Source organism: Ambystoma mexicanum, chromosome 6q, assembly GCF_040938575.1.
Source record: "Ambystoma mexicanum isolate Mex_15411 chromosome 6q, UKY_AmexF1_1, whole genome shotgun sequence".
NCBI lineage: Eukaryota > Metazoa > Chordata > Amphibia > Caudata > Ambystomatidae > Ambystoma > Ambystoma mexicanum.
Genome location: NC_090937.1, coordinates 1626012539 through 1626024555, shown reverse-complemented (window position 1 = coordinate 1626024555; position 12017 = coordinate 1626012539). Strand labels below are relative to the sequence as shown.

Genomic DNA, 12017 nt, shown 5'->3' with positions numbered 1-12017 from the left:
CGGTTTGGGCTACTGAGCTAAATTTGGCCAAGTCCGAATGACCCACTTTTCTTTTCCTTCAGCATTTTGTGGTGATTCGATCTTTGAAAGTGGGCATCTTGAAGGATCGGTCTGTTAAATGTTTTTAATGCCCTTGTGACTGAGCAATAGTGGCTCATTGATGTCTCACTAGAATGCCTTTTTTGTGTGTGCAAAGTTCACCTTTACATGGACCATCTTTTTGTCTTTTTGTTTGTTGATCTAGAATGGGTGCTTAGGTTTTTACATTTTTTGGGCGATGTATAACCTTTCACTGAGAGGGTAAGTAACTGCACTGGCTATTCCTTGAGTAAGAGGGGCTGAGGTTTAGACTCAGCGTACAGTGGTAGATGGCCAAACATGTAGATTGCTGAATAATAAATAGTGGCTTAGGGTTGTGTATTCAGGAACGTCTGTAGTGACTGCTCTGTGTTTGTGACGAATGAGCAGTGTCAGGAATTGGAAATGTTTGTAAACACAAGGGCTGCCTGATTTAGGTCCCTGGTCCTTCAGGCTTCATATACTAGCAATCCACAATAATGGACCAGCGGGACAGGGATAACCAACTCAACACATTTATCTTTTTACAAATACCAATAAATGCTAAATATTGAATTCAAAATATTTTATTATATAAAAATATATAAAATACGGTTTTTAAAACATTTAAACGAACAAATATCTTCATATTCAACTCATACTGATTCACTCCTACCATTCATTCAATTTATTTTGTTTTAAATGTTTTAAAAACAGTATTTTATATATTTTGATATAAGAATAAAATATTTTGAATTCCATATTTAGCATTTATTGATATTTGTAAAAAGATAAATGTGTTGAGTTGGTTATTCCCTGTTCTGATGGTCCATTTTTGTTGATTGCTAAGGAATTGGAAATGCGCAGCTTGTGAGTCTTTTTGCATTGGATGTTCTCTGTAGCCTCGCCTTTATGTTATGCTGAATCGGTTTTCTGACTGTGCTCGGTGTGGTCACAGTGCAGGTAATGTATTAGAAAATAAGAAATACCAATGAGAGTGGGGAGGTGTTTCTTTTGTTTGTAGTATGAGTGGCTGAGCTGGTTAGTTTGTGAGGGTGTAGTGTTGTAGTGGGTTGCAAGGGTGTGCATGAATGTGTATGCTCTGGTTCAGAATCCAGCTGGGCACTGGATTGGCCAGCTATGTGTTAATGATGGTTATTCTCTGTAGGTGGTTGTGTGGCCTTATACTTAAAATTCTCTGTCCGTGGGTAAAGGAGTGAGCTAATATGTTCTGTTATTGTGGCTTATGGCAATCGGTTCCACGGAACTGGTAAAGGAACATATGCTCTCTTTGCAGGGGAGTCACAGAAGGGGTGACTCTGCTGCTGCTGGCACTTCAAACAGGACTCCTGGACCTTCAAGTTCTCCAGAGGACCTTCCTTCTCAGCATCATCCTCTTCATCGTAGTGACGTCCACCCTACAATCCATGATTGAGATCACAGACCCCATTGTGCTGTCCCTGGGGGCATCTCGCAACAGGTAAACTCTCGCGTAGGAAGGAAGAAGGTTTCGCAGGGAATCTCAAGACATAGATCATACCAACAAAACATAGACAATAAAATCACTTTTTTATACAAAAGTGATACTTCCAGCTGTAAATGAACCATTTAGGAGTAACAACGATATGGCTCAGGAAGTTTGGATTGGCTTATTCTCTATGGGGAGCAGAAACAATGCCTACTAATAGCTAGGTGCGTCTAGTCCAGTTGTGTTGAGTTTATGAACGTGAAGTGGTGACAAGCAGACCAAAGTTTGTGTATGTGGAGAGCTCAAGTATTCATGCTCTGGGAACTTGGAAGCCTAATGTACCACGTTTAAAGAAAGACGCTACATTGACTTCCAATATTTTGATATTGTAAGCTTTAATCTCTTCTTGCCTTTCTCTCTCTATGTATAAATGAAAGATGGTGGAATGCATCTGGTCTCCTCAACACTTGATCCTTCGTAGAGCCACATGTTCTTCGACTATTCGCAGCTGTTAAACCGGGCATCTTCAGTCCATCTTTCATATTGCCATTTACCCATGCAGTCTATTGTTCCCACCCTCATTAATGAATGTGTACATTGACTCGAAGTTCTGCAATCGTGCCCTTTGCTAATTTTCTCCCATGCCCGCTATAGGGAGTTATCAGATTGAATTGCTCTGCACACAATCTTTAACGTAAGATGTTTTTACTTGAAAAAATAAATTCTACCTGTGCCCTTTTTCATCAGAACCATCAGAAAATAATCTTTCTGAAGACATTTGTAGTCTATTATTGACATTTGTCATTTTGAGGCTGTCTTGGGCTTCTAGCAGGACAGTCTGATCTCTCTTGAGCATAGTTGTAAGATGTATGAGTTGAATATTATGGGAAAAACAGAACAAAACTCCTCCAAACTCTATCTCAGCACCCTTTTTAAATGTACTTTCAGAAAAATATCTTGCATAATCTCTCTGAATGCCTTCTATTCATTTTTGGGCATCTACATTTTATTATTGCAGCACACAGCACTTTGTGTGCAGTGTTGCCAGGGAGCCCCTTGGGCTTCTCTTTTTATTTTCTCTTGGGCTCCTTGTGTGAACTAATGTTCCCAAGGTTAAAAGGATACTTGTTATCCTTTCTACAATGTGCACCGCAAGTTCTGCACTCCCCACCTTATGAGGATTGCAGAGGGGTTCTTTAACATTTAACATTTCTGTTACAGTCCTTTACTAACCTAGCAGAGCACATGTTCTCAAGGGCAGAGAGAGCTTTTTGAGGATGAGTAGACCCCCCCCCCCACATCCCCCCTTCACTCCCCTCCCTTCCCTCTTTGGTGTTATTCAAGTAAACATGTCCTTTAGCGCATGTGCCCCGCCTTCCTGTCAAACATTATAAATGTCAGAAGCATTATCCATTGAGGCAGCCAGGCTGCCCTTATTATAGGCAGGTATATAAGAAAATAGGTGACGCTGCACACATTTATTTAGGACGACATAAAAACATAAAGGAATGCTTACATTGCCCACAACATACAAAATATTGAACACAGCACCCTGACATAAGAAATATCGCCCATCCTCAGTAGCCATTAGAAAAATACATCCGGATAAGGACAATAGCAATGGCAAAAGGATTCATTAGTTTCAAAATGAGTGACATATCATGCATTACAGATGGCTATAGGCCTTAACTTCCATGGAAAATCAAAAGTGCTGGAAGCACAAATCTAGTGCCGTGTGCAAACTCAGAAAGGGAGTGCTTGGGCAGAAGCCAACATGCAGTGATTTAGCAATTTAAATAGCATAATGTATTATTTTTCAACAGTGTTGCTTTCAAATGACACTGACATAAAGTCAGGAAAAACATAAGCCAGGCGATATGACTAATATAAATGCGGCAGCTGCTCTGTCTTGGACACAGTGTGCTAAGAAGTCTGAAGTAAATGCGTCACACTCAGAACTGCTATTTTACAGTTTTCATGTTGCAACACATGTCTTATGATCCAGAAGATGTGGAAAAACAACCAGTCATGCTAGATTAGCATAATATGAGGCCATTGAATTATTGTGCAATGCTTTATTTTCTATAAAAGTGTGTTCAAACTGGACAAGCTCTGAGTCCTTGCCGTGCTAACTGTCAACTGTGGCATTGGTAACTGCTCCCAGCCGGCTGAAGAATATAACTTGTTGATGCCTGCACAATTCCGTCTCTGAAAAGGCTTTCATTGAGTTAGGACTGAGAAGACCCCTCCAACATTTTATCCTCTACATTTTATATTGTGGGTTCAGCACACCCCACCTTATGTGGAGTGCTGAGGGGGTGCACTGTATCCCCTTACTCACTGCTCCTGTACCATTTCTGTACAGTGACGAGCATACCTTTATGGCTGGTGGCAGTGGACGTGTTCTACCAAATTGGTTTTTATTTACTCGCAGTCAGCCAACCCAGCCGCGGTCATGCACAGAAGGGTCACAATTCATCTAGATTGGTGGCTCTATTATTTTTTTCACCATTTTTCATGTGCTTGTATTTTCTTGCACGTTTTTCTGCCGTCCTCGGGGTAGGTGGACCTGGTTTGATTTTTGTCTTCGGCGGGAATCGTTTGTGAAGCCTGCTGAGGCTACAGAGTGTTTGTGAAGACAGAAAACGAGGGAGGAGTCCAAAACGTCAGTCCTTTTGTCATGCCTGCCTGAAACCATTCTTAACTGGGAGGCTGGTTGTCCCCAATGGACAGTCGCCTCCCAAAGTTTGAATGTAGCATGCAAGCTGATTGGCTGGGTTCCTGGATATTTGACTTGGATCTGGAAGCTGAAGATAAGCTGACCTCAGGAGCTGAATCCGATTAGGAAGAAGGGAAGACCGCTGTAGCTTATTCCAGCACCCAGCGGTTCCTGATGTGTAACCGTTACCTGTACTGACCCCCTTCTTCAATGCAACAGAGGAGTCCTGAAGATGACGACTCCGACCCATCAACGGGTGTAATAAATCCGTCTTCGGAAGACCTGCGTTTCGAGCCATCGGAAGACTATCAGTGACCTTCCTGGGCTGAAAACCGCCAATACACTGGGACCTCGAGACTGAGTGCTGTGCAATGTCTTCCTGTGAATGAATCTCACTGAAACTTCAGTGGATTCCTGCAAGATTCCACTCTTTGAAGTCCCCTCACCCCAGCGCTGTACCGAAATAGTAAGGGGAATCGATCAGACGACAACCGTTCTTCATCTGGTACCTTGAAAAGGATGCCACGTTCAAAGAGCCATGAGAGGGACTGAAGAACCCTCTGCTGGGAGCCTTTTCTATTGCAATTACCCATCCAGTGTCCTTTCCTTCGTCACCACGGACAAGTATCCAGAGACCTGGCCCTGTGCTGCTGCATCGTGAAGGCGTCCATCTGCAAGCGCTTCTTCACTGCTGAGGTACTGTGTGGCTTAAGGTAATACTTACCTAATGTTTTTGTGTTGCTCCTGTGTGGGTAGGGTGGTGATTCGTGTAGTTGGGAGTCCGCCCATACCTTTTCGTCCAGACCTAACGCTGGAACGCCTCTAGGGAGCTTGCTACGAAGTCCCTGAACACTTGTACTGAGTCTGTTATTTACTTGGTTCTGCCTACAGCTAGCCCCTGCACTCCCGGGGTCCTCGTTCTGCCTTTGAGAACACTCATGTCTTAGATTATGGAAGGACTGCTAAAGTATAATGCTTCTGTCAAGAAAATATAACGAGTGTTGCAAAGTACTTACTTGCTTGCTATGTGTTGGTGCTGTAACTGTATATTCCTAAAATAGAATAAGTTACACGGGTTGAAAGTTATTACTTACCTGCTAATTACTTGAGGCCATTTTGAAAATTATTACGAAGTTATTTACTTACCTTTGAATTGTGTTCCACTATTCTAGAAAGTAATTTTAGAAGTATAACTGTATTATTGCTTGAAACAGAATAAGTGTAACCGTTTACTACCCATAGGGTCTGCTTACCTTGAATTGCATACTGCCATTCTAAATGTGTTATATACTTTGGTTTACTTACCAGAAGTATATTGTTGGTTTTCCTTTTGTATTTATGGCTTGTATATGACTTACCTTTCTAAAGAATTCTCTTAGCCTGTGTATAAATAAAATAAACTATTATTTTTACAATATGTCAGTGTCTCTTTGGACAATATGTATGGTACAAATTCTTTGTACCGTCCCATAGACCTCTCTCCCTCCTATGATAAGCCTTGCTGCTCTGTCATCGTTAACGTAATACTAGATGGTGCAGGCTGTTCTAAGAGTTGAAATTTCTGTATTGCCCAAGGTATCGTTTTATACAGTCCCTTTGGGTAGACTTTCGAAAAACTGTCCTAACAAAAAAAAACACATGCACACCTATCTTATTGCAACACCTCCCAATTTATTCAGAAGACTCTCCTAGCGAGCAGAATGCAACGAGAACAGCTTCTTTTAACTCCCCTTGCGGACCATACGTCACAGACACAAGTTGCCCAGCCATGTTTACGATAAAATGTGTCTGAAAGGCTAGCACAAGATGATTTCTCAATGAAACAAGTTCAAGCCTTCAGGATAACGTTTAAGGAGTCCTGTTTATGAGCTAGAGAGGCACAGCGGCGAGAAATGCTAAATGTTACAGGGCAAAGTGAAAAAGTGAAGCGAATGAAAAGACAGAGCAGGTTGACTGAAAGATGGGAGATTTTAGAGACCAGATGGCAGCTGAAAATTATATTACAAGACATGAATGATGCATGTAATATACAAACCCTTTCTGAACTCCACTGCACTCTTCTGGCCCTCACCTGTCTGAACTCTCCAACATGCCTCTTCCGATTCCTGGTCACAATTTCTCCCACAGTTGTTCACTATTTTGCCATTGCAGCCTGGACTAATACATTTGAATCATAATTCCAACCTCCAATGTAACCATCATTGAAAGGGAAGCAGACATCCATGCAATCAGTTGAAAAATAGTAAAGAAAAATAAACTCGCTCCATCCGTGAAGTTCCACAGGATGTCATGGAGTTTAAAGATCCTGTCCCTTGGAGTCGGGGTTCAGTGCAGAATGGAATGCATAAGAAGGAACTCCACCAATATGCACCTCAGCAGCAGAGGCGTTGCTAGAGGGGGGGCGGAGGGGACTGAATCCCTGGGTCATTTGGTTGGAGCCCCGGAGAGAAGCTCAGGGGCTAGAACCAAAAGGCTAACTAGCCCGGAGTCCCAACAGTCCCGACATTAGCGTAGCCCTCGATCTATTCCAGACCTACAAACACCCCTGCTCAGCAGTATGGAAACTCTTCAGACTTCGAACAACCATATGGAGGAACATATCCCTGAATAGTTCCCATAAGTAACCTATAGGTAAAAGGTTAGAGTGTAGAAACACACTGAATCTCTTATTTGCCACCAAACAAGCTCTTGGACATGCCCCAAAGCATTGAGCCAAAATTATATCCCTTGTTTTGGGAATGGATTTCCCAGTGCTGCTACTAATTTGACTTGCATTTGCAAAAACTCAAAAGCAAACGCTTGTTTCCTGCTAACAAGACTAGAAGATACCCGAAATATAGTTTTAAATGCACTGAGGCCAGAAGGAAAATTGAAGGCCCCTGATTGAGCACACTCATGCTTCAGAAGCTTGCCATAATAGAAACCAAACTCTATACTGTTGGCCTCTGCTGAAAGAAAACCTGTAAAACCTTTACTGGAAAAGAGGGATGACACATCGGGGTTATCTATAGTATAAAGTGGCACCCACAGTCCCACTGTCCATTGGCCGTTTAAAGTCTGCTGCAGTGCTTCTGCTGTGCAGTGCAACCACGCAGTAAGACCAGGCTTTCGCTGGCCGATCACTCGAGGGACAGATGGCCTTCGGGAAGGCTCTTAAAGATTCAGTGGACTTTCCAAATAGCACGTTTAGTGGCGGTTGCAAAAGCCACAGTATTAAAGGTATGTGCAGATTGAATATTATGGCAAAAATCAACAAGACAGTCTTTTTTAAACACACCTTCAAAAAATATCTTGCATACTCTCTTTGTACATCTATTCATTGTAAACAATAGTTTGTTAAACAAATTAAATGTGCACATCAGTTCGCTACAACTACTAATAGATACATATACATTAATATACACTAAGATTTACACATCAATACAAAGACATTGCCAAAACCTATAGTGCAGCACAAACCAATGGTCCTAATACAGCAGTAGACAAGGACTACAATTCATATAGAAACACAGGGGGGCGGGAGAGATTCCGGGGGGAGAATAAACATGGTTAGTTGGGAGAGAATCCTAAGGAGAGTGAGTGAAAGAGAATCGGGGGCGAGAGAACAAAGAAGTGGGGTGAGTGAAGGTGATGAAGTGAAAAGTACCAGTGCGCCGAGTGATGGTGCTGGAGAGGAATGGAAGAGGGGAGTGGAATGACAGAAGGACACAGGAGAGGAGAACATAAACATGGCGGAGAGGAGGCAGAAAGGTGGGGCCGTTCAGGGCAGAGGTGGGACGGATGCATGACGGGAAGAAGGAAGGAAACAGAGCACCAGTTAAGTGCGTATTCTATACATTTCATACATACATGGATAGAGAAGGAATGAGGGGGAGAGGTAGGGGAAGGTAAGCATGGTGAAAGGGTGCCGAAGTAAGGCTCCCACACAATGGTGGCATGTTTTTGGGTATAATCTTGCATTTATTAATAATGGTTGGAAAAATACCTTTTTCTCTAAAGCTAAGAGGGGTTTCCCTGCCTCAAAGAAAACTAATGAAATTGTCCAAGTCCGAAAATAAAGTCCCCAGTCTCTCTGGCAATAAAAGTGATAAAATAAACAATGTTCATGAATGCAAGGTTCCCAGGCTTGGGTGATGCTCCTTTCCCCTGGACTTTTTCTCAGTTTCCTTCCTTTTGGGCTCGTGAGCCCCTTTAATCCCGTTAGTCAAATGTCAGTGGACAATTCACAGGGATATGGTCTTTATCTTATCAACTTTATGTAATTCGCTTCAAATGTAGGATTCCTTTTTACCAACTCCACGGTCCTTGCACATTTCAGACTCTCACATGGGTTTGGGTCCCAGACTTGCAATATCGCTTGGTTCACTCTCCTGCCAAGCTAGTGTCCCCTCATGTACTGTCTTTCACGTGGGTCCCAGATCCTCTTTTTCTTCCTTAAATTAGTTGCTTGCATCGCACATGGCTGCGAGCCCCAGACTTGCAGTTTGTATACGTTTGGTTGACTCTCCTGCTAAACATATGACTCCTCTGTGTTGCATGTTCTTGTGGTATGCTATGTTATGTTCAATGCATTTGTAGAGCGCACATCCACCCAAGGGCATCTTGGCGCTAGGAACACAACCGCTAAGAGACTAACACCCTGATGTCTAAAATAACAAGGTTTTCAATGAGCGCCCAAACTCAGTGTTTCTCAGTGGCCGTGCGAGAGAGTGGCACAGTATTCCACAATTTACAGTCTACAACAGAAAAAGCCTGCCGACCAGTCCTCGATAAACGACAAAAAGGAACAGAGATGAAACAAGCATCCTGAGAGCGAAGAGAACGCCTAGGGATGTAGGGAGCAAACTTATCCCGCAGAAACTCGGCCACCTGGACGTAAAATGCTTGATGACCTATGTATAGGAACATACATTTGACCCTTTTCGCGATGGGAAGCCAGTGAGGGAATGCAGCACTGGGAAATATGAACACCGTAAGGAGTGCCAGTAGCAAGCCGAGCGGCCAGGTTTTGGAGAAGCTGCAACTGACACATGATAGGGGTTGAGAAGAGCAAATTACAGCAGTCAATGCAACTTATAATAAGAGTCAACGACCAAGGCACAAAGATGTGATGGAAGAAAGGGTAGTACACTATGGAGAACCTTCAGATGGAAGCAGCCAGCTTGACATATAATGCTGACCTGAGCCTCCGCAGAGTGTGAGGCAGAGATCCTAAAGCTCAGATCTTTAACAGTCACTGTTGTAGGAAAATAACCCAAAGCAGATGGCCAGAAAGGAGTCCACAGAGACAAAGTAGAAGGGGCACCCACCACCAGAACCTCTGTCTTCTCTCTGTTTAGCTTAAGCCAGCTGTTTCTCATCCAACTGGCCACAGCCGCCAGACACTCCCTAAAGCGTGACGACACCTCAGATTGAATGAGATTAAGCCGTACAATGATTTGTGTGTCGTAGGCACATGAGTAGCAGCGGAGGTCGTGGGAGTGGATGAGATGAACAAGAGCTGCATATCGCCCTGAGCTACCCCACAAGAAAGAGAGGAAGAATGAGAACGAAAAGTAGGAAGAGAAAAAGATTGGGCCATCAATCAGAAAGGAAGCAATTCAGCATAATATAGGACCTGAGAGTCCCGCTGAGGCCAAGCAGGTCAACAAGAGGGAGTGGTCAACCTTGTCGAAAGCAGCAGACAGATTCAATAAAATCAGTGCTCCCACTCCCTCACTGGTCAGCAAGCTGTGCCAGGTCTTCCACCACCGAGACCACTGTGCCCTGACCAGAGCGAAAACCAGGCTGAAAGGGGTCTAGAAAATAGAAGTTTGCAAAAAAGTACTGCGACGAGGAGAAACCAAAAACTCCAAAAGCTTCATATAAAAGGGAGGCGTGCAATTCGACGAAGGTTTGCTGAACAGTGGGGGTCAAGTGCAGGATTTTTTAAGCAGGGGGATAATGAGAGCCTGTTGCAGTTTTGCCGGAATAAAGTCGTACAGACATAAAGGATTCACTGCTTCAGTCACCCAAATGGCAATCTCTGGCATAATGCCCTTAAGCACACCTGGGGGAATTAGGTCAAGGGGAGATGCCGATTTAAGATCACTGATGGCGGTTAATGTTGCCTCCGAAGTGAACACTAGGAAAGACTAAGAGTGGGATGAAACCACCTCCTGTATAGCCGAAACCAGGTTGCCCCCACTCAAGCTAGATAATCAAATGTGTTATTATGGATATCCTCGATTTTGGTAACAAAGAAATCAGGCAGGGAGTTGTAAAACATTTGGGAAGGAATCACACCTGCCGAAGAGGAAGTGTTAGATGAAAGGGACCGAACAAATGAGAAAACCTCTTCAGGTTGATTCAAAACGGTCTCAACTTTCTTGGTGTAAAAGAGACATTTGGCTTCACGAATGGCTCGATGGTATTGCTTAGTTATTAGACCTAGGAACAGCTTGTCATTTAGCCCGTAGGAGGAAAGCCAATTACGTTTGGCTTGCCTCTGTTTGAGGCAAAGGGCCCTTAGGTCATCTGTAAACCATACCATAGCTCTGAGCGCTGTTCGCAGGGTCAAACCTATTTTAAAGGAGCAAAAGGATCAGCTGCCGAGCTGAACGTCTGAGATGGAAATGACAGGTCGACTGAATGGCCACTAATACATTTGCCTCTAACGATGGAAACCATGGCGTCTGTATTTACTGAGTGCATGCTGCGCTTAAGAATATTCAGTGCATGAGGAGCAATGTGAGACTGCATTAGAAATGACACCACTAAATGATCAGACCATGGAATTCGAAAGGCAGGAGAAACTGAAATAAGAGTTTGCCGAGGAATTAAGATCTAAAATGTTACCGATAAGATGAGTAGGATTCTAGAAGAGGTATCCTATGTGTTTGATACACTTTCCTGACAAACCTATGATTCCGGTTTCTTAAACATATGGGTGTGGGTCACATACTCGCAATGCCACTTCAGGATTTCAACCCCCCTTTTCCAATGTTTGTCTTCGCCCACTTGCTTCCCCATACCAACAACGCCTTCTGGAAAACCTGTGTCCCGGTTTCCTCCTTCTTGGTAGGTACCAAATTGTCTCCAGCCACTGCGTTGATCCTCGAGGCTCTGGAAGCTCTGTGGTGAATGGCGCAGTCTGCAGCGGTTTTGCAGACGTCGCTGTCCAGCGGCGCGTCCTTCCCCGCATGCTGCTCGCCAGAGCCTGGGAGAGGCAGACGTACAACGTGGCAGCAGCCTGTGTAGTCCTTCCAGCTCGGACCACGTTCGAGCTCTCCTTTCCCTCGGTTCGCAGCCCCCCTTGTGACTTCTCTCTGCCTGCCTGGTGCACGGCTCCCGCAATTCTTTCTCGGAGGATCATTTTCCCCTCTGTCTTCAAGCTGAGTTCCTTATGACTCCTGCGCTGGCTAGATGTATTCGTTCGGGCAAGACATCTTATGAGAAGCTAGACCGTACACTCTGCTTCTCCCGAGTGACTCTCGGACTCTCCATGATCTTCCTCTTCACAATACACACTCAACTCTGATGCAAGATACTTCGGATTCTCTTGTACTTTTCAAGTATATTAAAGATACTGACCTGTCACCAGAGTACATTTGCTCTACCTAGAAAGGGGAGGGGGGGATTTGGAATTTGAGAAGGGGTTGGAAGTATTAAGTCGTCCCCAATCCCATAAGAAGCTTATCTCCTCATGTGATCCTCCCTCAGTGCATCACGCCCAGGGGGACTATTGTACTGTGGGCGCACTACCCTGGCCACATGGGAAAGTCGCCCCCCCCA

The 12017-nt window shown here is 44.0% G+C and overlaps 1 protein-coding gene across 1 annotated transcript in view; it reads left to right on the top strand.

Moving 5' to 3' along the window:
• LOC138516923 (RING finger protein 145-like) overlaps nt 1-12017 on the top strand; it is a 332975-nt gene that overhangs the window by 255813 nt on the left and 65145 nt on the right. Inside the window, exon 7 of the mRNA XM_069632386.1 lies at nt 1355-1537. Within this exon, the coding sequence (XP_069488487.1) occupies nt 1355-1537 (183 nt within the window). The remainder of the gene's footprint in view (nt 1-1354; nt 1538-12017) is intronic.